The 24,748-nt window shown below is 37.5% G+C and overlaps 2 protein-coding genes across 3 annotated transcripts in view; one reads left to right on the forward strand and one right to left on the reverse strand.

Annotated features, from left to right (window-relative positions):
• Nucleotides 1-108: 108 nt before the first annotated feature.
• On the reverse strand, nt 109-7,808 carry LOC115232289 (peptidyl-prolyl cis-trans isomerase-like 3). The gene is made up of 6 exons (XM_029802118.2): nt 7,480-7,808; nt 5,586-5,660; nt 3,789-3,882; nt 2,485-2,552; nt 1,601-1,719; nt 109-282 (listed from the first exon to the last, which is right to left on the reverse strand). Exons 1-6 carry the CDS (start codon nt 7,480-7,482, stop codon nt 156-158), a joined length of 486 nt encoding a protein of 161 aa, XP_029657978.1. The 5' UTR covers nt 7,483-7,808; the 3' UTR covers nt 109-155.
• Nucleotides 7,685-24,748, forward strand: part of LOC115232416 (protein CIP2A-like) — an 85,476-nt gene continuing 68,412 nt past the window's right edge. Inside the window, exons 1-5 of one of the 2 annotated variants that reach the window (XM_036514881.1) lie at nt 7,685-7,817; nt 16,317-16,434; nt 17,764-17,923; nt 20,909-21,021; nt 22,516-22,610. In XM_036514881.1, coding sequence (XP_036370774.1) covers nt 16,333-16,434; nt 17,764-17,923; nt 20,909-21,021; nt 22,516-22,610 — 470 coding nt within the window. In that variant the 5' untranslated portion in view covers nt 7,685-7,817; nt 16,317-16,332. Of the gene's footprint in view, nt 7,818-9,901; nt 9,991-16,316; nt 16,435-17,763; nt 17,924-20,908; nt 21,022-22,515; nt 22,611-24,748 lie in introns of those variants that run through there. The other variant, XM_029802279.2, reaches the window with a different exon arrangement.

Consider the following 24,748-nt stretch of genomic DNA (forward strand, 5'->3'; position numbering starts at 1 on the left):
CTCCTATTTACATCACCTTTGGAAGTTAACAGGGCAAATCCTCTGAAGACGTGTACCTCTGGCCAGGAAAGGTGAGGCTTACTAAAATTTAATTACACCAAACAACAGTTTTACAAAATTAAAGGCTTTATTGTTATATTTACAATGAAATGATGTTACGTTGCTAATGGGTTGGCATGAATAGTGACATTAATTATCTTTAAATCATTCAAAGGACGAAAATTCTTTTCATTCACAGGAACTTTCTCCATTTCGTCCAAGGTTTCGAAGCCATCAATAACTCTGGAAAAAAAATAACACATTAAGTCATTTTTGGTAAATGCTATAAGGCAGCGGTAAGCTCCCCTCCCCTTCCCACAAATCTGCAACACAGTTCATTTGTTTCATGTACTAAAGCTAAGTTTGAAGAGGCCTGTGTTAATTATCATCATTTAATATTTGTTTTCCATGCTGATATGGGTTGGACAGAATGAATTCATAAAAGGTTATGAGATGTTTGGGCACAGCTGTTCTGGTGCCACTTACCTGACATCACTGATTCAATGCTGATTTATTTGTCATCAGGCATTTTAATGTTCCTCTCACTTTCCCCCCTCTTTCTCTTTAAGGGCCTCACAGAAGCAATGACAGGAGCCTGAGACCTGTGACTGAGAAGACCTGGCAAGTAAAATGAGATCGCAGTCATGGCCAATGCCAGTGTAGCATAACCAGCCCGTTTGAGTTGGCAGGCAAGATACTGTGCTTAAGAAGACCTGTTGAGTCAAGTGAAATCGTAGTCATGGCTGATGCCAGTACCACCTGACTGGCTCCCCTTGCCAGAGACACATAAAAAGCACCATTTAAACGCGATCAATGCCAGTGCCACCTGACTGGTTCCCATGCTCTCTCTACTGTTTGTGTGTATTTCTGTGTGTGTATGTATGTTTGCCTCCAATGCCAAAATGAGTTGAATGTCAAGTCAGCTGTACCAAACCATTAACATCCAAATAGTTTCACCCAATCTTCTCATTCTATTATCAAAAGTAAATACAGTAAAACAAAAAAAATCATGTTAGTTGACTGTATGGAGAGAAAGAAAACAAAGCCCTCTCTAACACTCCTCCTAGCAGAGTCTCTCATCCAAGCACGAAGGGCTCTGCCTGAAAACTTAGATGTATTTGGGTTTAAGTGATACCAGGAATCAATTCTTATCCAAGGAGGTACAATAACAATTGGTAATTATTAATTGCAGAGGAAAAACACTGGTGGTAGAACACAACTGGTTCTTATTGCCAAGTGCATGATCACTATTGTCCTGAGAAACCTAATTCCGTTGTTTAATAATGCTCTTGCATCTATATTATAACAATAAATAAACTTGACTAAATTAATCCAAACTTCACACATCCACTGGACCAATACTTGACTATGGTTTCTGTAGCAGTTAGACAAAAAACAAATCTTCCTCTTGGATAAGATACCAGTTTATAGAGATGATTTTCCCCAGAAATTCAGTTACACCACCATCTTCTCTTGAATTTTGTGATGTGTCCAAATCAGAAATGAATATTACTGTTAATATTCAATTACAATGAAATGAAAATAAAGAGAAAGTTTTTACCGTCCAAAAACTGTGTATTTCATGTTCAAATGTGGTTGCTTATTATAAGTGATAAACCATTGAGAGCCATTGGTGTCTGGACCACTGCTAGCCATGGATACTATGCCTCGTGTGTTGTGCTAAAGAAGGAAGGAGATATTTTTACATTTTAGCAGTAATTTCTTTCAAAACCATTATTATTGTTGTTGTGGACAGGTAGAAATATTAAAGTATCAGAAGAAAAGCTTGCAGTATTTCTTCCAGCTCTTTATGTTCTGAGTTCAAATGCCTTTCATCCTTTCAGGGTTGATGAAATAAGTACCAGTTGAGTACTGGGGTTCATATAATCAACTAGCCCCGCTTCCCCCACAAAAAAAAATTCAGGCCTTGTGCCTATAATAGTAAAGGATGGCAAAGGTAGGGAGAAGGCAGAATCATTAGCATGCCAGGCAAAATGCTCGGTGTATTTCGTGTCTTTATGTTCTGTTTTCAAATTCTGCTGAGGTCGACTTTGCCTTTCATCCTTTCTGGGTCAACAAATTATGTACCAGTGAATCACTGAGGTCAATGTAATCAACTAGTCCCCTCCTCCAAAAAATTTGAGGCCTTGTGCCTTTAGTACAAAGGATTATTATTATTATTATTATTATACTAGTGTATGCTAATTTAGTTAGTCACTATTATTATTATTACTACTACAACTACTCAGGAAGTCAATTGACAGAATCATGAGTGTGGGAAAAAATACCTTATGGTATTTGTTCCATCTCTTTACAGCCAAAATTCAGCTCCTACCAATTTCATCTTTGCTTTTCATCCTTCCAGGTTCTAAGCAAATAATAGCAGTTGGTATATGCTAAGAGAAGGTTTAGATACAAAGTGAAGGAAAATATCAGATAACAAACCTTTAAACTGTCTCGGAATTCATCTTCAAATTTTCCACCCCATATACTAGTACCACCTTTGCCTGTTCCTGTTTAAGAGAATAAAAAATAAAAATATCAATTAATTTATTAGTCTGAACTAGTATCATCATGAATAGCCTACAAAATCAGCAATAATTTCCTCCATAGAAATGTTGTGTGTTACTAATGCAATTGTGGAGGTGTAATGACCCAGTGGTTAGGGCAGTGGACTCGCGGTCTTAGGATCACGGTTTTGATTCCCAGACCAAACATCTAAAGCTCCACAAGGCTCCAGCAGGTGGTGGTGGTGAACCCTGCTGTATTCTTTCACCACAACTTTCTCTCACTCTTTCTTCCTGTTTCTGTTGTACCTGTATTTCAAAGGGCCAGCCTTGTCACACTTTGTGTCACGCTGAATTTCCCTGAGAGGTTTCATCATTATATTAACAAGTCACTTTTCCATGCTAGCATGGGTCAGACAAAATTCATTGCAGTAGATTTTCTACAGCAAAATGATCTTCCTGTCACCAACATTCATGTTTCCAAGCAAGGAAAATATCATGTCAAGACATATTTTCATAGAAGAATGAAAACAAATATTACCGTTTGTGTGATAGCGGAATTTGTTTACAATGTCAAGACAAGAACACATATATATGATGTACTTGTTTTTGATTTCCACCAACCAAAATCATTCCCAAGGCTTTGGTTGGCACTAGGATATAGTTAAAGAGGTCTGCCCATTTTAAGAGATCATGTGATGGAACTGAACTTCTTAAAAACCAAACAACCACATCTGCACCTACAATATCATCATCGTTTACAGTGTGTGCTCAACACTACATTGATGGATACATATTCTTTATTTGTGGATTAACAAGACAACCAATGGTTTCATGTATATTCTTCTCCACACTACAAATAAAGTACACATATATACCATCATCAACACGTAGCATTCGTTTTTCAATGATGGCAGGAGTTGGATGCTCTGGTGAGTCTCAAGGCTGCATCAAGCTCCAGTGTTAGCTTTGGCATGGTTTCTACAGCTGGCTGTCCTTCCCAACACCAACTACTTTAGTGAGTACTGGGTGCTTTTTTTCACGCTGCCAACACTAGTGAGGTTGCCAAGTAACTTGAAAGACAAAAAAAGAACAGAAAGGAAGGAATGTCTATATGTGTGTGTATAACACTTGAATATAACTGGAAATTAGGCCAATCATGAAAGTATTAAACACAAAAACATGAAAGACAGAATGAAGCACAGAAGAAAGAAATATTTATTCTGTTCACTTAACACTAACCAGTTGGGTCACCAGTTTGAACCATGAAATCTTTAATGTTCCGATGAAATATGCAGCCATTGTAGTAGTCTTGAGCGCATAAGGCTAGAAAATTCTGGAAAAGAAATATATTTAGAAAATAATGGGTTTTGTTGAAGCAGGATAGAATAAAGTACCTTGTAGGATCATTCTTTTCTATGACAAGATTTGGATTGTACACTACATGTTAATGGAAATCTTTTCAATTATATGTTGCTCTAGAGAGTACAGTATTCCATAAATACTTATAGTTTTAATATAATAACTCAGATAGAAAGTGTTTGACAAGGCTGGACCTTTGTATTATTAGTGCAGTTCATTCATTAAGCTTCAACTGTGTTTCCATATATTCAATTTCATTTACAAAGCTTGAGTCATCCCAAGGCAATGATATAAGACACTCACACAAGGTGCAGTGCAATGAGATCAAATTCATGATAGCCCAGTGAATTTAACAACTCAACCATGACTATACCAATGGCAAAGGAACACAATAATTACCAGCACAAATTCAATATCTGGTTCTGTAAACAGTGTACCATCTTTGAAATCAGTTACACAAAAATAAAACTATATTGATATGAAATACATATAAAACACATACACTCACACACATATTTAAGCAATGAAAGGTAGAAGTCAAGAGAAAAAATTCCTGCAAGATAAAAATATGATACCATGGAGAGGAGATTTTAAAGTATCATGTGCCATGGCTGGATTTCTCTGGTTCAGCCTCTAGATGTAACAAAAGTTAAAGAACCAGTCATCACTTGCAAAGGAGTATGGCTTGATAACATATCCCATGCTTTTGCTCATTTTTAGGTGCCTATGTAACTGTGAGCAGACATAGATATCCTCTCAAGTCTCCAAGCGCCCCACTTTTTGACCCAGCAGCACAGCCAGGGTGTTACAGTTTGAAGATGAGAAAGCTGCACCAACATTCAGCTAGTACACATTTTCAACTGAATAGATTGGAGCAACATGAAAGGAAGAGCCTTGCTCAAGGACACTGCTTCCTTCTCCAGGAATTGAACCCATGACGTTATGATCATGAGCCAAACACCCTAACCACTAACTCATGCATCTTCACTTAACAAAGGTAATTTAACCCTTGAGCATTTAAAATAGCTAAATCAGGCTCAAATATTCTACTTGCTTATTGTTCAAACCAACCAAATTCAGCCTCTCACAACTACCCTACAATGTCAATGTAAAACAGCCCATTTAAGAGATCCCTTCAATCATTGGGCAATATGTTTTGCATGAGAAGAATTGTTGAGTGAAGTGAAATCGTTGTCATGGCCAATACCACCTGGCTGGCACACGTGCTGGTGGCACATAAAAAGCACCATTCAAATGTGGTCAATGCCAGTGCCACCTGACTGGCTCCCATGGCAGTGGCATGTAAAAAGCACCATTCAAGCATGGTCAATGCCAGTGCACCAGACTGGCCCCACTACACTCTCGGAGTGGTTGGCACTAGCAAGGGCATCCAGCTGTAGAAACCTTGCCAGATCATATTGGAGCCTGGTGCAGCCTCCTGGCTTACCAGTCCTCAATCAAACCGTCCAACTCATGCCAGCATGGAAAGCAGGCGTTAAATGATGAAGTTACAGGATAATGCATGATTAATTCAAAACATAAATAAATTAGCATTACATTCAACAGAGGAATCTAGATGCTAAAGGGTTAATGAGATTTTAATAAGCAGGCATGAATTTACAAATAAATAAAAACAAATTACAAATAAATTGTAATAAATCTGGAAATTATCTTTACCTCACAAGCTTTAGGAACTTGTTCACAGAATAGTTCAATCTTAACTGGACCTACATCAGTATGAACTGTAACAGACTGCAAAACAAAAATGATTCACTGAATCTTCAGTATTTAAGTTTTACCACCAACACCATCTCACACTTATATTCAGATTCATACTCTGGTAATAAACGGTTTAGCAATTCATTGTCATCATTTACATCTGTTTTCCATGCTAGCATGGGTTAGACAGTTTGAGAGGAGTTGGCCAGCCAGAGAGCTGCCCAGGCCCCAACTGCCTGTTTTGGCATGGTCTCTATGGCTGGATGCTCTTAACATCAACCACTTTACAAAGTGTACTGTGTGCTTTTATGTGGCACAGGCATGGGTGCTTTCTACATGGCACCAGCACAGGTGCTTTATATGTGACACCAGCAAGGGTACTTCATATGTGGAATCAGCTTGGGTGCTTTCAACATGGCACTGGCAAGAATGCTTCTTACCTGACATCAGCAAGGGTGCTTTTTACGTGACACTGAAATGGGTGTTTTTTCACCTGGCACCAGCACCTGCAAGCCCACAAGATAAGGACTTTGAATTATATTTTCTGTTATTTAGATATGTAAAATTTCTCCTTCTACTCAATGTTTCAGTAAACAATATTCAAGAATTAACCAATAAAAGGAAAAGATTCCACAAGAATTTGATTCGTGAATGTTTGGTAAATGATAAATTCTTTGATGCACAACATGTTCCAACTTTGGAAATATGCATACAATTCAAACATATTTTACAGTTTTTAAATTCTTCAAAATAACTATCTTTCAAATGTTTATAATTACTTAAAACATATCACCTCTCAATTAGATTTCAAATACATTGATTCGATAAATTGTTAGTCTATATATATATCGCACGATTACAAGTGAAGAGAAAGAGATTGACATTCATCTCTTAACAAGGGGGGCGAAAATTTTAAAATAGTAGTTTCATGGGAAAGGAAAAGAGGAGGGAAGTAGGGAGGGACAAAAATGCTTACAAAAACGCTTGAACTTTTTAAAATAATATAGTCTCAGAATCGTAATTTCGGTTGCAGGAAACAGAATGAAAGACAAAATCTATGGAACTTTGAGGGGCAGCTATTCCAAAACTCCGCCAAAAAAAGGCATGTGGAATAAACACATGAAGCATATGCTCAGAATATTAGCCCTCTCTTCTTGCAAATTATGACCATATATTTTGGTGAAAAGTCTAGGGTTTTTTTTTTTTAACTAAACACTTTGAAACTTCGGATAATGGTAGAATGTGTCACGTAGAACTTATATTATCAACCCCGAAAGGATGAAAGGCAACGTCGACAAATCATTTTGTCCGGCGTGCTAACGATTCTGCCAGCTCGCCGCCTTAATACAGTTTCTAGTAATACCTTATGAGAATAGAATGGTAAACACTTTCAAGCCTGTCTTTCACCTTTAAAAAATAATTAAATACCTGCTTGGATATTATTAATACAGGTCAGGTTTTTAACTAAATTGCATTATAGTTATTGCAAAACGGTACACATAAAATACAGTTAAGAAAAAATAATACAAAAACCGTGTCTTAGCGAGTGTATATCTAATAGAGCGAACGGGACACCTGGTTAACGTTGTCTCAGCTCCCAAAGAACAGAGTTAACAGCTAGGTTTCGATTCCTATTTGTAGCAATTTCACATCTATTAATTCGCTATTTAATACCTTTTTACCCCTTTCAGTAACGCATGAATTCCGCATAATCTTCCTAAACCCGTCTTATGTATTAATATCCATGTAATGGGGTTATTTTGTAAATAAGAAATTGATCCCTCAATATATTAAAATAGGTCCTACCTAATATTAAATCACACATAAATCAGGAATGCAATTTTATACTGACCATGTCTCCAAAATGATGTTTGAAGTAAAAAAAAATACTTTCGTTTCCTATTATTATTTATTTCTAATAATTAGAGGGAGATAACTGCTCAGTTATACCAGACGTAACTAGTTTATATTTTAACAATATTTTATTAACTAGTTATGTCTGGCATAACGGATTCCGCGGGGGGGAAAAGAGAAAATAGTTCGGCATCCAAAGTCAGATCTCGCTCCTCACCATTACGGTGCGACCTCCGCATCAGTCTCACCATCACCCGCGGCAACGCTGCAAGCGTGCGGGTGTGTCTCAATAGCTATTAGAGAGGTTTCCCAGCGCCCCCAACTTTTCAACCCAAGGTGGTAAATTGTTTTGGGTTTTTTTTCTTCCTTTTCTCTTTTTAGGTGGCAAATATGCTTCACGATTCCGTACTGCTACTGTTTACGTTTCGCTCAGATATTATTTATTGCTTGTTTCTCCTTTTTTGAGATAAGCGAAAGTTTGTCACTGGAAAAAGATTATAGTATTTTGCGTTTGGTTTGAGCTCTCATCGACAGCTGGTGACTGTCATATTGCTGATGACGGGTTTACTATTCAGAAACTCGGATCTGTGTGTATCACGTGAGGCTAGAGATGGGAATGATAATTTCCCTTCGCAAATACTAATTGGATACAGACAGTGTGTCGTTAGCCAGCTGGAGGAGATGTCTTCCTGGGGCTATAATCAACAGTAGCATCGTCCCCTGTGGGTCCGCCACATTTAGGTGGCAAATATACTTCACGGTTCCGTGCTTTCTACTGTTTACATCACGCTCAGAGAAAATATCTGAAGTTGGTACTTTTGGGTTATCTCCTCACTAAAATATTGAGTTTATGTGGTGACAAGAGACTGAATTAAAATGGTTAGATTCTTTTGATTCAGTATTTCAACACATTGTTGATTTTTGGCCTCCTCAATGGGCATGGTATGATTTGTTGTAAAAATGTTATTAGATTCAATAAGATAATTAATTTTTTCTGTTTCCATGTTTATTAATTATTTTCATTTTTTTTTGTTTTGTTTTATCGAGGGTTAAACAATTTTTTTTTAGTTGGAGGAGAACCCAATTTCTTAATGGGGGTGAAATAACCAAAAAGTGCCGACTTCAGATATTTTCTTTGAAACCGAAGGTTTTTTCATGCCCCCCCCCCATATATGGACTCTAATGTCTAAGGGGGCCCACTTTCCATCGGGCAAGCTGGCAACCTGGCCGCGAAATTTTTTCCCACGAGAGTTCCGGACCCCAGTTATGGGCCATTTGCATACAACCAATCAAAGCTCAACTATCAAACTAATTTATGAGCGCATAACAAGTGATGGGCGATATGTTAAGGTCACTTGGATAAGGAATGACAAGAAACAGATTGGGTTTATTTACATTTCTGAAGAAAACAAGATACCCTTCCCCCCACCCTTAACCCTAACCCTAACTCTAAAACAGATTGAAATGCAATAGATCGATACTAGGGTGACAATTTCATATGACACCGCTAGAAAAACTGCCGTACAAACCGAAAAGATCCGAAACAAGTAAAAGGGGATAAAAACGAAAAAATAACCAAAAAATACAACCGAGGGGGTTTTGCCCACTTTCACACTTTAACTATGGGAGCTTTGTCGGAAGGGGTTTTGTACTAGAGACTTTTGTCCGGATCCCAATGGACATACCCGCTACAAGATTTTCTGGACCCTAGTAGCTGTTATATTTCCTTTGGAACTATAAATTACCAATACAGTTCATTTCCTAACCGAAGTTAAATTTGTATTTCCTGTTGACTAATGGCAAAATTAAATGAGATTTAACATGCGAAAATATATTTCTCAAATAGCAGCGAACTTTCTCCGACTAAATAAAAAAAATTAATAGGGGTTAATCAACCGAAATCATATTTCTTGAACAAAAGTTAGCTTTCTTCAGCTATTTTCTTTCTTTAAAAGCGTCGTTACGCCCTATATTTCTTCTTTTATGATTCCATTTGCATCTTGACTGCCTTATTAGACTATGTCGATCTGTTTGGTTAGCACCTTCTTTCCAATTACCAATTCCACGTCTTAAGGGGAGAAGTCGGAATCCGTAGTTGTTTAGTCGCGTATTATCTTTAGTTTCTATTTCATAACAAGAAGATACTTTCTTTTTTTCTTCGTTTCTAACACGTTTTTTATTCCTTTTATTTATTTATTTGTTTTTTGTTGTTGTTTTTTTTTGCATTGACATCTTTTTATTCTGTTGCTATTGACGAAAGTAACATTTTGTTGGAAAGGGTGGAATCACTAACCGGAATTACACTAATTTCTTTTCTATTTTACCATAAAAATTAAATAGAATATTTTTTAACGTTCAAAGTACCATAAGCTTTAATTTTATTTGTAAATTATTGAATCAACACGTTAATCGTAATTAAAGTAGATCATACGAAGCAACGGCTTTCTATAATATTATAAATCAGCAGCGCGCAATTTAAAAGTGAATCTGTGATAATCATTCATTATCGGTAAGTTTACAAATGTTTGTTCATCCTTCTTCAATAATCATTGTTATTATTGTTCCTTATTTAATATCGTACAGGATTACTATAGCTTTAGTAAATCCCACTGGCTTTTTTTTTTGAACCGTTGATGGCGGAAATTAGTTGTTTATTTAAAAGTTTGTTTCGGTCTAAATTCCGCTAGATAGTTAACTTGACAAAAAGCACTTAATTATAACATAAGATGATAATGTTTGACGTTCATGCCTTTCTGAAGAAAAGGTTATTTGTGTTTATTGCAATCATTTTATTGTTCCAACATTTTCTAGTGATATAAAAACATTTCAGAGTTGCACAAGTTTGACCAGTTGTGTACTACTAGCGAACTGTGGTCCCGCTGCGCGCACACACGTATCCGCGCTAGCTAGTCGTAAGTGCTCGATCCTAAATAATTTTTTATACTAAGTAAATAAATTATTTTTATAAACAAAGGTTAGGGTTAGGGTTAAAAAGTCCTAACCGCTAAGTTACGGGGACGTAAACACACCAGCATCGGTTGTCAAGCGATGTTGGGGGGACAAACACAGACACAAACATATATACACACACAAATACATATATATACGAGGGGCGTTCAATAAGTAATGCCCCTGACCCACTTCCCATAGCAGTAGAGCAACGAAACTTGGCACAGTTATTAGTCTTTTTCTACATATGAACCACCCAGAGTTACGCATTTCTCCCATTGTTTGATGCAGCTCTGGAGACCGTTTTTGTAGAAGACTCCAGCTTGGTCCTCCAACCTGAACGTGACTTCAGAAATCAAGGCTGCATCATCTGGGAAACGCTTTCCTTTCAAAAACAACTTCATGACTGGGAAGAGGTGAAAATCAGAGGGTGCAAGGTCAGGAAAGTAGGGGGATGGGGGAGGAGTTCATAGCCATACGCCTGTGCTTCTGATCTGGCGACAAGCGAGTTGTGGACCGGAGCGTTGTCCTGCAGGAGGAGGATGTCTTTGCTGATCTTGCCCCGCCTCTTGATTTTGATAACTTCTCTTAATTTCCTCAAAAGTGAAGCATAATAGGCTCCTGCAATTGTGGTACCCTTTGCCAGGAAATCTATCATCACTACTCCGTCCTGGTCCCAGAAGACTGTGAGCATGACTTGCCAGCGGAGGACTGCACCCTTGCCTTCTTTGGAGGGGGTGAGTCACGGTGCTTCCACTGCATTGACTGGGCTTTGGTCTCTGGATGATCGTGATGGACCCAGGTTTCATCCTGTATAATCAGTCTTTTGAAAAATTTTGAGTCATCTTCTTGGCACATCTCCAAATTCACCCTCGAGCACTCGACGCATTCTTGCTTCTGGAAAGGCATGAGCAACCTGGGAATCCATCTGGCAGACACCTTTTGCATATGCAAATGGTCATGAATGATAGTTTCCACAGACCCGGTACTAATCTTGACCTCATGGGCTATTTGGCGAATAATTATGCGTCGATCTTCCAAAATGGCAGCCTCAACTTGACGGACAGATGCCTCATCAATGGCAGAAGGGGCGACCAGATCTGGGATCTGTTTCCACAGAGTTCCGACCATGTTTGAATTCACGATGCCAGCGTTTTACAAGGTCATATGATGGGGCATCATCACCATAAGTTACTTTCATTTCATCAAAAGTCTCCCGTGGTGTGCGTCCTTTCAAATACAAAAACCGGATCACTGCTCGACACTCAACAGGCTCCATTTCACACTTGACTCGGTTCAAACACCTGTAAATCAGAAACCACAATTAATTCAGAGCTGTAATTTACCACTTACTCTATAGAGATATAAATGATTGCACATGCAAAATTTCAGCTAGATCAAACAACTGCAAGTGGGTCAGAGGCATTACTTATTGAACGTCCCTCGTATATATATATATATATATATCATCATCATCATCATCATCGTTTAACGTCCGCTTATATATATATATATATATATATATCATCATCATCGTTTAACGTCCGCTTTCCATGCTAGCATGGGTTGAACGTCCCTCGTATATATATATATATATACGACGGGCTTCTTTCAGTTTCCGTCTACCAAATCCACTCACAAGGCTTTGGTCGGCCTGAGGCTATAGTAGAAGACACTTGCCCAAGATACCACACTGGGACTGAACCCAGAACCATGTGGTTGGTAAGCAAGCTACTTACCACACAATCACTCCTGCACCTTTTGTCATATTTGGTGCCACGTTTTACAAAATTTTCGAGACAGAATAATATCTCTCTTCTTTCTATTGAATAGATCTTCAGCTCTTGTTTGCTTCCAGGAATCTTTGCGTTCAAGGAACTAGATTTCAAATTTGACAGATCTCTGCATATTTTGGAAAATTACTGACTTTTTCTAATGTTGGGAATACACCAGAATTGAGTTGCATTTTAGGAAGTGAGAGAGTAGAATCTTGCTTTGGTACATCATCATTGTAATCGTTCTACTTTTTTTTTATTTAAAACTTCTTATCCAGCCAAATTTCTGTTTGACTTTTAAAACTTGCTTATGGCTCTTCAATTAATATCTTGGCTGGAAGACAAGCTTCCTATCAGTAATGTACCTGGATCTTTCACGTCAGATTTTTTTTTTCATAGGGGATATTTAGTCTTAGGTGGTTTGTAGGTTTCTTATGTTTGTTTTCTGTATTTATGAAATGTCTTGAACCATAGAGCTGAAAATAAATCCATTGACTGTATCGAAGGATTTCCAGCTGATATTTCAAGCAAAAAGGCTCCTTGTCATACATAGATTAAGAAGGACAGGGGAGTAGTGGGTTTGTAGGTCCCTTGCATTTATTTTTTAGGTTTGAAAACTAAAACTGGATATCTTTTGACCATAAGTCAGCTCAATCAGAACTGCCTTGAAGCTAAACACTATTACACATTCTTACATATATATACTTTTTGTATTATATGCCAATAGTAAGGCAGCAAGCTGGCAGAATTGTTAGCTGGGCAAAATGCTTAGCAGCATTTTGTCTGTCTTTACGTTCTGAGTTCAAATTCTGCAAAGGTCGACTTAGCTTTTCATCCTTTCAGTGTTGATGAATTAAGTACCAGTTGCATACTGGGGTTGATCTAATCAACTGGGCCCCCTCTCCCAAAATTTCGAGCCTTGTGCATCATCATCATCATCATCATTATTTAACGTCCGCCTTCCATGCTAGCATGGGTTGGACGATTTTGACTGAGGGCTGGCGAACCAGACGGCCGCACCAGGCTCCAGTCTTGATCTGGCAGAGTTTCTACAGCTGGATGCCCTTCCTAACGCCAACCACTCTGAGTAAAAAAGAATTGTTAACTTAGCTGCATTTCACTTGTCTTTACATTCTGAGTTCAAATTCTACTGAGGTCAACCTTGCTTTTCATCCTTTTGGGGTCAACAAAATAAATACCAGTCAAGTACTAGGGTCAGTGGGATCGATTTTCCCCTCTTTTCAAAAACTACTGGCCCTGTGCCAAAATTTGGAACCATTATTTGCTTATAGTATTATTTATGATAAAGTATCAGTCGTCTGTTCATGACCTGATGAGCAGTGACTGATACTGTAGACTCTCATGTTTAATGAATAACAACAGTAATAATTGTATGTATTATAAAACATGAAGTTTTTTAAAGTGATTGATATTGATTCTGCAAAATTAAACAGAAGCCTCCATCATAGCTGATTCATTGTCAGCTGATGCAGGTGTAAGTTGTTTAGCTCCAGTTCAGCTCTGATCAAGCAGACATATAATTAAAGGCATTCCAGCCATGACCAGCCCATCTTTTCATTCATATTTGTACTTTTGTATTTTGCTCACTATCAGTGCTTGTTAGACTTTTTAAACTATCACTTTTCTTTTACTAATAGTTTTTTTCAGCACCAACTCCCAACCACCATTTTTTGATTCTTTAACATTCAAACTACTCTGTCAAATGTAATGCTTATTTAGTCATATTATTTTGAATTAATCATGCATTATCTCATAACTTCAAGATTTTTGATAATGTGATTGTTTATTTTTAGAATGTCATTAGGTGTAATAGGCTGGATCTGGCCAGTTTGGACATAATGCAGGTAGAATATTTGGGCCAAATATGACCTATTTAAATACGTAAGGGTTAATATACATACATGTAATATCAGGTCAGAGTAATTTAATTCCAATTATAAGTTTGCGGTCAACCATCACTTTAGTCCACATGAAATTACTGAATTGTGGGATGTTACTGCATATGGTTATAGAAACCAAATGGAATAACACGATTATGAACACCTAGTCTTTAGAAATCTGGCACTCAGTGGAAGACGACTCAGGCCATGACAACCCAGCCAACACATGTCAGCATGGAAATTAGATGTACAATGATTATGCTAAACAAATGTCTCTGCTCCCAAGTTTTGTAAAAGCACCCGTTACACTCTTGGAGTGGTTGGCATTATGAAGGGCATCCAGCTGTAGAAACTCTGCCAGATCAAGACTGGAGCCTGGTGCAGCCATCTGGTTTGCCAGTCCTCATTCAAATCGTCCAACCCATGCTAGCATGGAAAGCGGACGTTAAACAATGATGATGATAATATGTCATCATCATCATCATCATCAGTCCACTTTTCCATGCTTGCATAGGTCAGACAGAATTTGTTGAGGTAGATTCTTTACAGCTGGATGCCCTTCCTGTCTCCAACCCTTACCTGTTTTCAAGCAGGGTAAGATTTTCCCATAGCTTGATGTTTTTCATGGAAAACTTGGAATGAATAACCTTGCTTTTATGATGATGATGCTTATTTACAACCATCATGAAATACTTAGATGAGAGTACACATAAACATGCACATACAATACACACACACACACACACATATATATATATATATATATATATATATATATATACTCATGATGGGCTTCTTTCAATTTCCATCTACCAAATCCACTTTGGTCAACTTAAGACTAAAATAGAAGACACTTGCACAAAATGTCACACTGCAGGACTAAACTTAAGAGCACATGATTGGAAAGCAAGCCTCTTAACCACATAGCTATGTTTTTGGCTATATATATATATTTAATTATGATGCTGCTGCTATATATTTGCATAACAGGCTTCTGTACAGTTTCCAGCTACTAAATTTTACCCAAGGATTTGGTGAACCAGAAGCTGTAGTAGAGGACATCAGCTGAAGGTGCCATAGTAATATCGAACTCTAAATCACTGAATGTGATGTGCCATATCACATTGATATGATGTAGCATGTATATGTAACACTTAAAGGTTCTTGTGTTGGCGTAACGATTGAACATCGAAGAATCAACACCAAGAAGGAAGAAATATTTACATTTGCCTGACAGGTAGTTAAAGAGACAAAAGTAATCGTAGTGGCAGTGTAGAGGAAGGTTGGCTCACTGGTTAGTAGTTGGTAGTGTGTAGAAGTTGTCTGTCAGTAGAGAGTGAAAGAGTAAGGAATGCACGGTGCTGACTAGAAAGGATAAAGGTCACATACATCATCTTTCTTGCGGCTGGAAGCCTCTTTTTGCATGTTGAGCGAAGGGAAGTGTTGCTCTTGGTCATGGCTGACGCAGAAGAGACTGTTGCTCCTTGGTCTACTGATACAAAAAAGAGGAAGAGATAGGAAGTGTTCTTTGTTACAAAGACTGTGGTCAGTAATGTAGGTCAAACCTTAAACAAAAGACTGACCTTTCCTTGGCCAGCACAAGTCCTAAGGGGTTGAGTATTTCCTCATCAATCATCTAGTGTGGAGAGGATTTCCCACTCATTTTGACAAGCAACAAGCAGGTGGATTTGGTTTCAAATCTCAGGCCCGGTGAAGTGAAGTCCCTACCCTCTAAATCACAGTTACAAAGCAAACTACTTAACTATACAGCCATGCCTAAGCTTTTGACAAAGTAAATTCATATTCAATTAACAAATGAAATTATCCATCCTCAAATATCAAATATTAGGACACATAAAAAACTGATTGGAGAAGATAAAATTATAGAGAGAGTAATTTTTTTTGTATTGTTTCCTAATTTAGCATTTAAAATGTTCATATCAGGCCCAAATATTTTACCAGTTTTATGTTCCAACTGGCCAAATCCAGCCTCTCACACCTACCCAAAAAGTCATTCTAAAAATAAACGCACACATCATTGAAATCTCAAAGTTACAATGTAATTAATGGTTATTCAAAACAATGCAAATAAATAATCAATACATTTGACAGAATAATCTGAATGCTAAAGGGTTAATGTTTGATAAACTTATTGAGTTGACATGCTCAAGGAAATTTAATTTGGCATTTTACATGTTATTTTCATATAGCAACTGATCTGCAACCATGGAAACATCTGCTTGTATAAAAGCTCTTGTGTTCGCCACTACTCAGTATTATAATAACAAGACTGACTCAACCCTTGTGCACTTGCAACGTCAATTAGATGTAAGTAACGCTTTACAAGTTATTTATACACTCATACCTACATTTTTTGGTAGATATTTATTACTATGCTTGTCTCAATTTGAACTTGACAGCCATGGTTTTCTGTGGCTTTCTATGTATTTTGAACAAATCTAACCATCAAAACTGTCAGGTACTTAAGGTAAATCACAACTTTAAAGTGAAATGATTGTAGTTGTAAAAATTTACCCTCTTTGTTTTCAGATGAAAAATAACATTACTGAATACTATAATCTTATAAAATATTCAAAGTCAAAACATCATCATCATCATTTAACATCTGCTTTCCATGCTGGCATGGGTTGGATGGTTTGACTGAGGGCTGGCAAGCCAGAAGGCTGCACCAGGCTCCAATATGATCTGGCAAAGTTTTTACAGCTGTACGTCCTTCCTAACGCCAATCACTCCAAGAGTGTAGTTAGTGCTTTTTATGTGTTGCCAGCACTGGCAATGATCATGCTCAAATGGTGCTTTTTACATGCCAGTGGCACTGGCATTGACCACGCTCAGATGGTGCATTTTATGTACCTAGTTATTTCACTGATTTCTCTTTTTTAACTTTTATTTGTTATTTAACTGATTTCTTTTTTCACTTATTGGGTTTGGAGGAAAGGGCAATGCCCTTGGCCTATACAGGCCCTCTGATGAGAGTAATACTGCTAACAGTCTGCTTAAGCTATTGCAAGTTGACACCAGGAGTGAGTTCCAGAGGATCAATGTTCTGAAGAAGATCTGTGCTTAGTGGTTGGTGTGGAAGGAGAGATGAATGAATTAGAAATGCCTGAATGGAGACCAGTCAGTTCTAAGGAGCAGTGGCTGTTAAAATGATAGTAAAAATGGCTGAGAGAGAGGTGAGAGTGTGCATCTGGTGTATGCCTGTTAATGACTTGAGTAATGTTAATCAACCAAGTGTCTTTTCCTGGGTGTTGTCAGGGATGTCTGTGTCCAGCAGCAACACTGCCTCATGTGTGGGAGCACTGTTCCATTATAGGCCTCACCTGAGCTTTGTAGAAATTCAGTGATTGTATCTCTTAGTTATGACTGCATCTTTAAGATCCAGTCCTAAATAAATTAAGGATGATAAGGGATTTGTTTTGTTTTGTCCTCTATATAGACGACTATGCACGCCACCATTACTAATGGTTCCAAAGTGAAATATGTTTGCTGTAAAGGAGTGCAAAAGTTCAGATGCTGCTAGTCTTCAATCATCATTCATTATTCACTACCTTACACCACCATATCTCTTACACTTGTTAATCAAATATGAACAATACATACGCTCTTCAAATTATTATGTGCATTTGATTTCAGGTTATGATTGGAGTTACAGCCCAACGATCAAACAGTAAATATTTCCTTCCACCTCAACTGGCAGCTACAGAATGTCTGACTTGTTTAGTGGATGTCTTATCTGATCCCAGCACTGTACGACATTTGTCACTGAAATGTATCCAACTACTTAGTAACTTAGGTGAGTAAACAAACTTAGTACACTGCTTTCTCTCTTTCTCTCTCTGTCTCTACCTCTACCTGTATATAGATACACCTTATTTAAAAGTAGCAGAAATATCACAAAAACTGTTACTCAGAGTTTCATGTTCTTGTTCGTTGGACAGTTTTGTTAGAATGGAACAGAAATGATGATATAATCAAACAAAAACTAGTTTAAAGGATACACCTTTGAAAATCGTTTTGTTTCATTGGTCCTTTCAACAAACGGTCTTAAGCGTGCAATAAATAAAATAAATTCAGTATAAATTCATCCTATTGTAAAATTGAAGGACTGATTCCAAATACATATGGTAAATATGCGAAATATAAATCAATTAATACATTAAAATTAAAATTTAATATTTTCATGCTACATTACATAAATATTTTTTTTCAGGGGTATACTCTTTTACTTGTTTCAGTCATTTGACTGCGGCCATGCTGGAGCACCGCCTTTAGTCGAGCAAATCGACCCCGGGACTTATTCTTTGTAAGCCCAGTACTTATTCTATCGGTCTCTTTTGCCGAGCCGCTAAGTGACAGGGATGTAAACACACCAGCATCGGTTGTCAAGCAATGCTAGAGGGACAAACACTGACACACAAACATATACACACACATACATATATATATATATATATATACATATATACGACAGGCTTCTTTCAGTTTCCGTCTTCCAAATCCACTCACAAGGCTTTGGTTGGCCCGAGGCTATAATAGAAGACACTTGCCCAAGATGCCACGCAGTGGGACTGAACCCGGAACCATGTGGTTGGTTAGCAAGCTACTTACCACACAGCAACTCCTGCGCCTATATACACATACCAAACCATCTATAATATACATATGAATGTGGAACCATGTGGTTGGGAAGCATACTTCTTACGACGCAGCCCCTCCTATATTTATAGCAGCAGCCATAACTGTGTGGTAAAAAGATTGCTTCCCACCCATACAGTTTTGGGTTTAGTCATACTGTGTGGCACTTTGGGAAAGTGTATCCTATTATAGCCTCAGGCCAACCAAAGCCTTGTTAGTGGATTTGGTACATTGCAACTGAAAGAAGCCCATCATATGTGTGTGTGTGTGTGTGTGTGTCCCACCATCACCACTTGACAATTGGTGTTGGTGTGTTTATGTCCCTATAACTTAGCGTTTCAGCAAAATTGACCAACAGAAGAAGCCTTTAAAAAAAAAACAAGTACTGTGGGGGAGGGGGGTCAATTCATTCAACTAAAATTCTTCAAGGTGGTACCCCAGTATGGCCACAATCTAATGACTGAAACAAGTAAAAGATAAAGACAAAGGACATTATTATCATAATCAACATTTAACATCCATTTTCCATGCTAGCATGGGTTGGGTGGTTTGACAGAGACTGACTAGGACAGGGGCCACACCAGATTCCATAGTCTGTTTTGGCATGGTTTCTGCAGCTGGGAGGCCTTCTTAATGCCAACACTTTTGAGAGTGTACTGGGTGCTTTTTATGTGGAACCTTACCTTGATTTTACCATATATATATATAAATCATCATCATTGCCTTCCAAGCTGGTATTGGTTGGACGGTTTGACGGGAGCCAGCCAGGTAAAAGACTACCCTAGGCTACTGTGTCTGTTTTGTCATGTTTTTTTTACAGCTGGATGCCCTTCCTAACACCAACCTCCCTGCATCAGTAGTTCATATATCTGTAAAAGAAGTACACTGTAAAACATTAGAGCAATAATATATTTTTTAGGAAGTTAATTGTTATGCCCAGTTATAGAGTGACCATTGGTTTCACACCTATAAAGTGCTTAGCAGTATAGATGACTCATCACACTCAAATGGCTTGAGGAGCATGATCTCTCTACAATTGGAGGAAGAAATACTTCACAATCAGTTTTGTAAACAATAATATTTGTCTGTGCTAGGGGTACTGCCAGCAAGACAGGGTTATGTCTCTTAAATTGGCTCCATCCTTGATATTTGAAGCTGCAGTGGACCTATGCCACAAATGGGGAATTCCAAGCTTGTAGTAGAAAACGTTTTAGATGAGGGCAATGACTAAATACATTTTTCCTGGAGTTTAAAAAGTTCCTGAAGTCAAGCAATTTTTTTAGGATTCTTGCCAAGCAAACTTACCTTACATCATTTGCTCCCATTTATATAATTCCCCAGTTGTTCAAGGAGCTTCCATTTAGTTATCTATGGGGTTCCATCCTCTTTTAAGCACCATACATGGTTGACCAGAGAAGTGATATTGTACATTCCCTGTATCCTAAAAGAGGACCTGTAGTTGTTCAGATGTTGTTACAGACAGACAGATGGAGATCAGCTTTGCTTTTATAAGATAAGATATATAACTATACATGTGATGGGTTTCTTTCTACTAAATCTACTCTTATTTTTAAAAATTTATTTTAATGAAATATTTTATTTTTGCTTGTTTATTTAAGTAACCAATGTAATTCTGCAGTAAATAATTTAAGTAACCGAGTGTTTCTATGTTTCTATATGGCAAATGTTCAGTTTTCATTTTGCAAACTGAACAGAAGTTTTAGCCTCTTACCCAGCAAAGACAAGTTAACTTGTCTTCACCCAATTTATCTTTTCCAGAATGTGACGAGTAAATTTGTCCAAAACATATAATTTCAAAAGCAGCCACTGACAAGTTTATACATCAATTCTCAGCATTTCTCAGTATTTTTTTCTTTTTTTTTTTAATAAATTATGCCCAGATGTTGAGCTCAGAAGATGACAATGAATATGAACAAACCTTCTATTAGAAGCTTGGATACATCAGATGAGAGTGCAAGCTCATCTGATAAAAAATACTTTGTCTGAAAATGAAATTTTTTCTCCAAAAAAAGTTGCTAGAGAAAGGGTTAAAAACCAGAAAGTTCTTCAAGTGATCCTAATTAATTCTTTTATTGTAATTTTTTGAAAAATATTTTTCTTAATTGTTTTTATTTTCTTTCAGTGCATGAACCCCAAATTCGGACAAGCTTATACAAAGATTTTAATTTGTTTGCTGCTTTAGCCAGTCTAATTATAAATAATTCTAATAAAGCATCAGATAATTTGGCTTTGGATGTAAGTTATTTGACTTTCATATTATTCACTTGCTTTTTCTTTATTTTTCTCTTTTATTTTCTGTTAATCAAAAGAGCCACGACTTGATAGGTGTAGTTTTGTGATTAAGAAGCTTACTTCCCAACCATATAGTTTTACGTTCAGTCCCACTGCATAGCATCTTGGGCAAGTTTCTTTTTACTATAGCCCCATTTCAACCAAAGCCTTATAAATGGATTTTGGTAGACAGAAACTGAATGAATTCTATCATATATGTGTGCATGTGTTTGTATATATACTGTTTTCTCCCCCGTCCTCTCTAATTTCCTTTTTTTCCCTTTCACCGTTTTCTGTCTGTTTCTCTTTTTTCCCCCCCTTCTTTCTCTTTTTCTCTCTCGTTGCTCACACATGACCATTGTCCAACTTTCTTTTCCTCACATGATCATCTGTCTTTCCTGCACAGACGTTCTAAAGATTGGACATCTCCTATCTCTCTCCTCTATCTTTTCTCTTTCCAAAGAAAATATTTCTCTCAGCATTCACTATTTTCCCCTCATTCAGGTCTAACGACCCTCCATGTTTGTTTTCATTTGTTTTCCCTGTATGTTTCCACTGTCCTGTTTTTGTTCCGAACTTTGACCCTCCATAAATCCCAAATTTTATTTTGGTATTTATGGAACCACTGTCTTCAAAGACACATATTGTCATTGATTGCTCAAAATGGGGAGTAGACAGACCGCTGAAAACTGATGAAGGGTCATTAATTGTATTCTTTGTATCACTTGTCTTTCCATTTTTTCTTTTGTTATTTGTGTATTTAACTCATTTGTTTTTGTTTTTCATGTTGTTTACTGTTGGTGATGTCCTGTACCCATATATGCATTTATTTATATATACTCTTTTACTTGTTTCAGTCATTTGACTGTGACCATGCTGGAGTACCACCTTTAGTTGAACAAATCGACCCCAGGACTTATTCTTTGTAAGCCTTGTACTTATTCTATCGGTCTCTTTTGCCAAACCACTAAGTTATGGGGATGTAAACACACCAGCATCGGTTGTCAAGTGATGCTGGGGGAACAAACACAGACACACAAACATATACATATATACGACAGGCTTCTTTCAGTTTCTGTCTACCAAATCCACTCACAAGGCTTTGGTCGGCCCAGGCTATAGTAGAAGACACTTGCCCAAGGTGCCATGCAGTGGGACTGAACCCAGAACCATGTGGTTGGTAAGCAAGCTACTTACCACACAGCCACTCCTATATATATATATATATTATTTATATTTGTATTTAGTTAAAAATATGATATCTAGTTCTGTGTTCAAATCTCACAGATTCCACTTTATCTATCCTTCTGCAGAGATGATAAAATATACTCTAGAAACATACTGGATCAGTTTTATTATATTTTTTTCCTTTGTGATGATTGTTTTCTGCTGTGCATGTATGCATGCATATGTGTGAAGTTTCCTTCTTTTTTTTTTAATTCTTTTTTATGATTTCAGTCTGTGCAGCTTCTTCAAAAAATCACCTATGGCCAGGCTATTAATTTTTATGAAAACTACTATGAAGACCTCATTAGTTATCTTGTCAAGCAGATGTAAGTATAATGTGCTATTTTGGTTGAGTTAGTTAGAGAGAGAGAGTTCTGGACTATAAGTATCATTGCTAAGCTCCAGGTCAGCTCTGACAGAGCAGACCTATGATCAATAGTTTTCTGGCAGGGACAATCATCCCATCTCTTTTTTTTTTATTGTATAATGTGTCAAAGATTACATTATCTAATGCGTCTGTTCTTTCTTAAGGCATTAATGTGTACCCCAGTTTTTAGAATAGGTACATCATCATCATCATTGTTCAACCTGTAATGATATGCGTAAGATCTGGTCATCAAATCTAAGTAGAGACTTCAAACTTGAAATCTTGAAAGCCACAGTCGAACCAATTCTACTATATGGCTCAGAAACCTGGACGTTATCAAAGAAGCTTGAGAGGCGGTTGGATGGAACTTACACTCGCCTCCTTATGAGAGCTCAAAATCTCTTGTGGAAGCGTCATCCAACCAAAATGCAAATATATGGGAAACTACCACCTGTGTCATCTCTTGTGAAAGGTAGAATAGGTACACTGTATTCCTGCATGCTGTAAGGGATAACTGAAAAGTATTGGCATCAAGAAAGGCACTCAACCATCAACCACTGCTGGGAAAAGACTCATCCAACTCATGCCTGTGCAGAAAAGTAGATGTAAAAACATGATAAGGAGTGATTTCAGGAATATTGTTTGAAAGCTATTTTTAGTAGGTCAAGCAATGACAGAGAGGCTCGTTTGTATTTGTCATGAAATCATACTCTCTCCATTTGCTTCTAATTTATTTTCCCCTTGTATAACACCTCTCTCTAACCAATTAACCAATTTTCCTTGCTAGAAGCACCCATGCTGATGCTACATAACAAAGCATTTTTGTTGGCTCTATGTACAAAAACAGCTACACTGGTCCCACATAAAAGAACACCTGTGCTGGTACCATATAAAAAGCACCTATGCTGGCACCATGTAAAAAGCACCCAGTACACTCCACAAAGTGGTTGACATTAGGAAGGGCATCCTGCCATAGAAACCATGCCAAAACAGACAATTGGAACCTGGTGCAGCTTTCTGGCTTGCCAGCTCCTGTCAAACCATCCAACCCATGCCAGCATACAAAAGAGACATTAAATGATGAAAGGGATGACTGAGATAGCAATTTTTAAAGTAATTATTACTTTTAATGCTAGATACTTCAATTGTAAATAGAAAGTAATTTATTCTGTTATTGTGCTGGGTGAAGTTATGGACTTTGTTCAAAAGTAACATTTTTACAAGAGCATCCAACATATTTAATTCATGTTTTGAGAAAGTGTAACAGTCTGACAAATGGAGGATTATAACTTCATCCTAACTGGATCTCATTTATCTTCAGTGAAATCAGTGCTGTTATAACCACATATATCATCATCATCATCATTGTTTAATGTCCATCTTCCATGCTAGCATGGGTTGGACAGTTCGACCGGGGTCTGGGAAGCCAGGAGGCAGTGTTTCTACAGCTGGATCCTCTTCCTAACGCCAACCACTCTGAGAGTGTAGTGGGTGCTTTTTACATGCCACCGGCACAGGGGCCTAAGGAGGCTGGTAGTTGTATAATTACTGCTATGCGATTTTATTTATTTTTTTATTTGACTGGTCCAGGTTCTCAAATTGTTAGCTATTTTCCAGTACATTCCATGAAGTGGCTGATTTTTGGAAGGGCATCCAGCCATAGAAACCATGTCCAGGCAGACCTTGGAACTTGATGTAGTCTTCTGGCTAGCTGGCTTCTGTCGAACTGTCCAACCCATGCCAGCATTGGAAAACAGGCTTTAAATGATGATGATGTGAGATTTCAAAAATACAAGAAGCTTTGAATATACATATCACATTATCTGACAATATTATGTTGATATATTCACATTTCACCTCTAAGTCGAGCAGAGATTTAATTTGTATTGTGTTAAGTATTGTTACCAATAGTTATGTGATGACCTGGTTATTTGTTCAGTAATGGACAGTTGCCTGTCAAACGTCAATGAGAAACCATTCCTAGAGTTCATTCTTCGATGATTATATTAAATAGTATAAAACAGCAATAACAGTAGCACTGTTTATAATGAAATTGTCCCCAGGTTTATTGCCTAAATAAGACCTGTTTCATTCGCT

This window comes from Octopus sinensis, linkage group LG2 (assembly GCF_006345805.1).
Source record: "Octopus sinensis linkage group LG2, ASM634580v1, whole genome shotgun sequence".
In the NCBI taxonomy this organism is placed as follows: domain Eukaryota; kingdom Metazoa; phylum Mollusca; class Cephalopoda; order Octopoda; family Octopodidae; genus Octopus; species Octopus sinensis.

Coding starts and splice junctions, on each gene's coding strand:
- LOC115232289 (XM_029802118.2), bottom strand. Junction 3,883..5,585: donor AAGTTCCTAAAGCTTGTGAG/GTAAAGATAATT, acceptor TTTCTTTTCCAG/AATTTTCTAGCCTTATGCGC. Junction 1,720..2,484: donor AATTCCGAGACAGTTTAAAG/GTTTGTTATCTG, acceptor TTCCTTCTTTAG/CACAACACACGAGGCATAGT.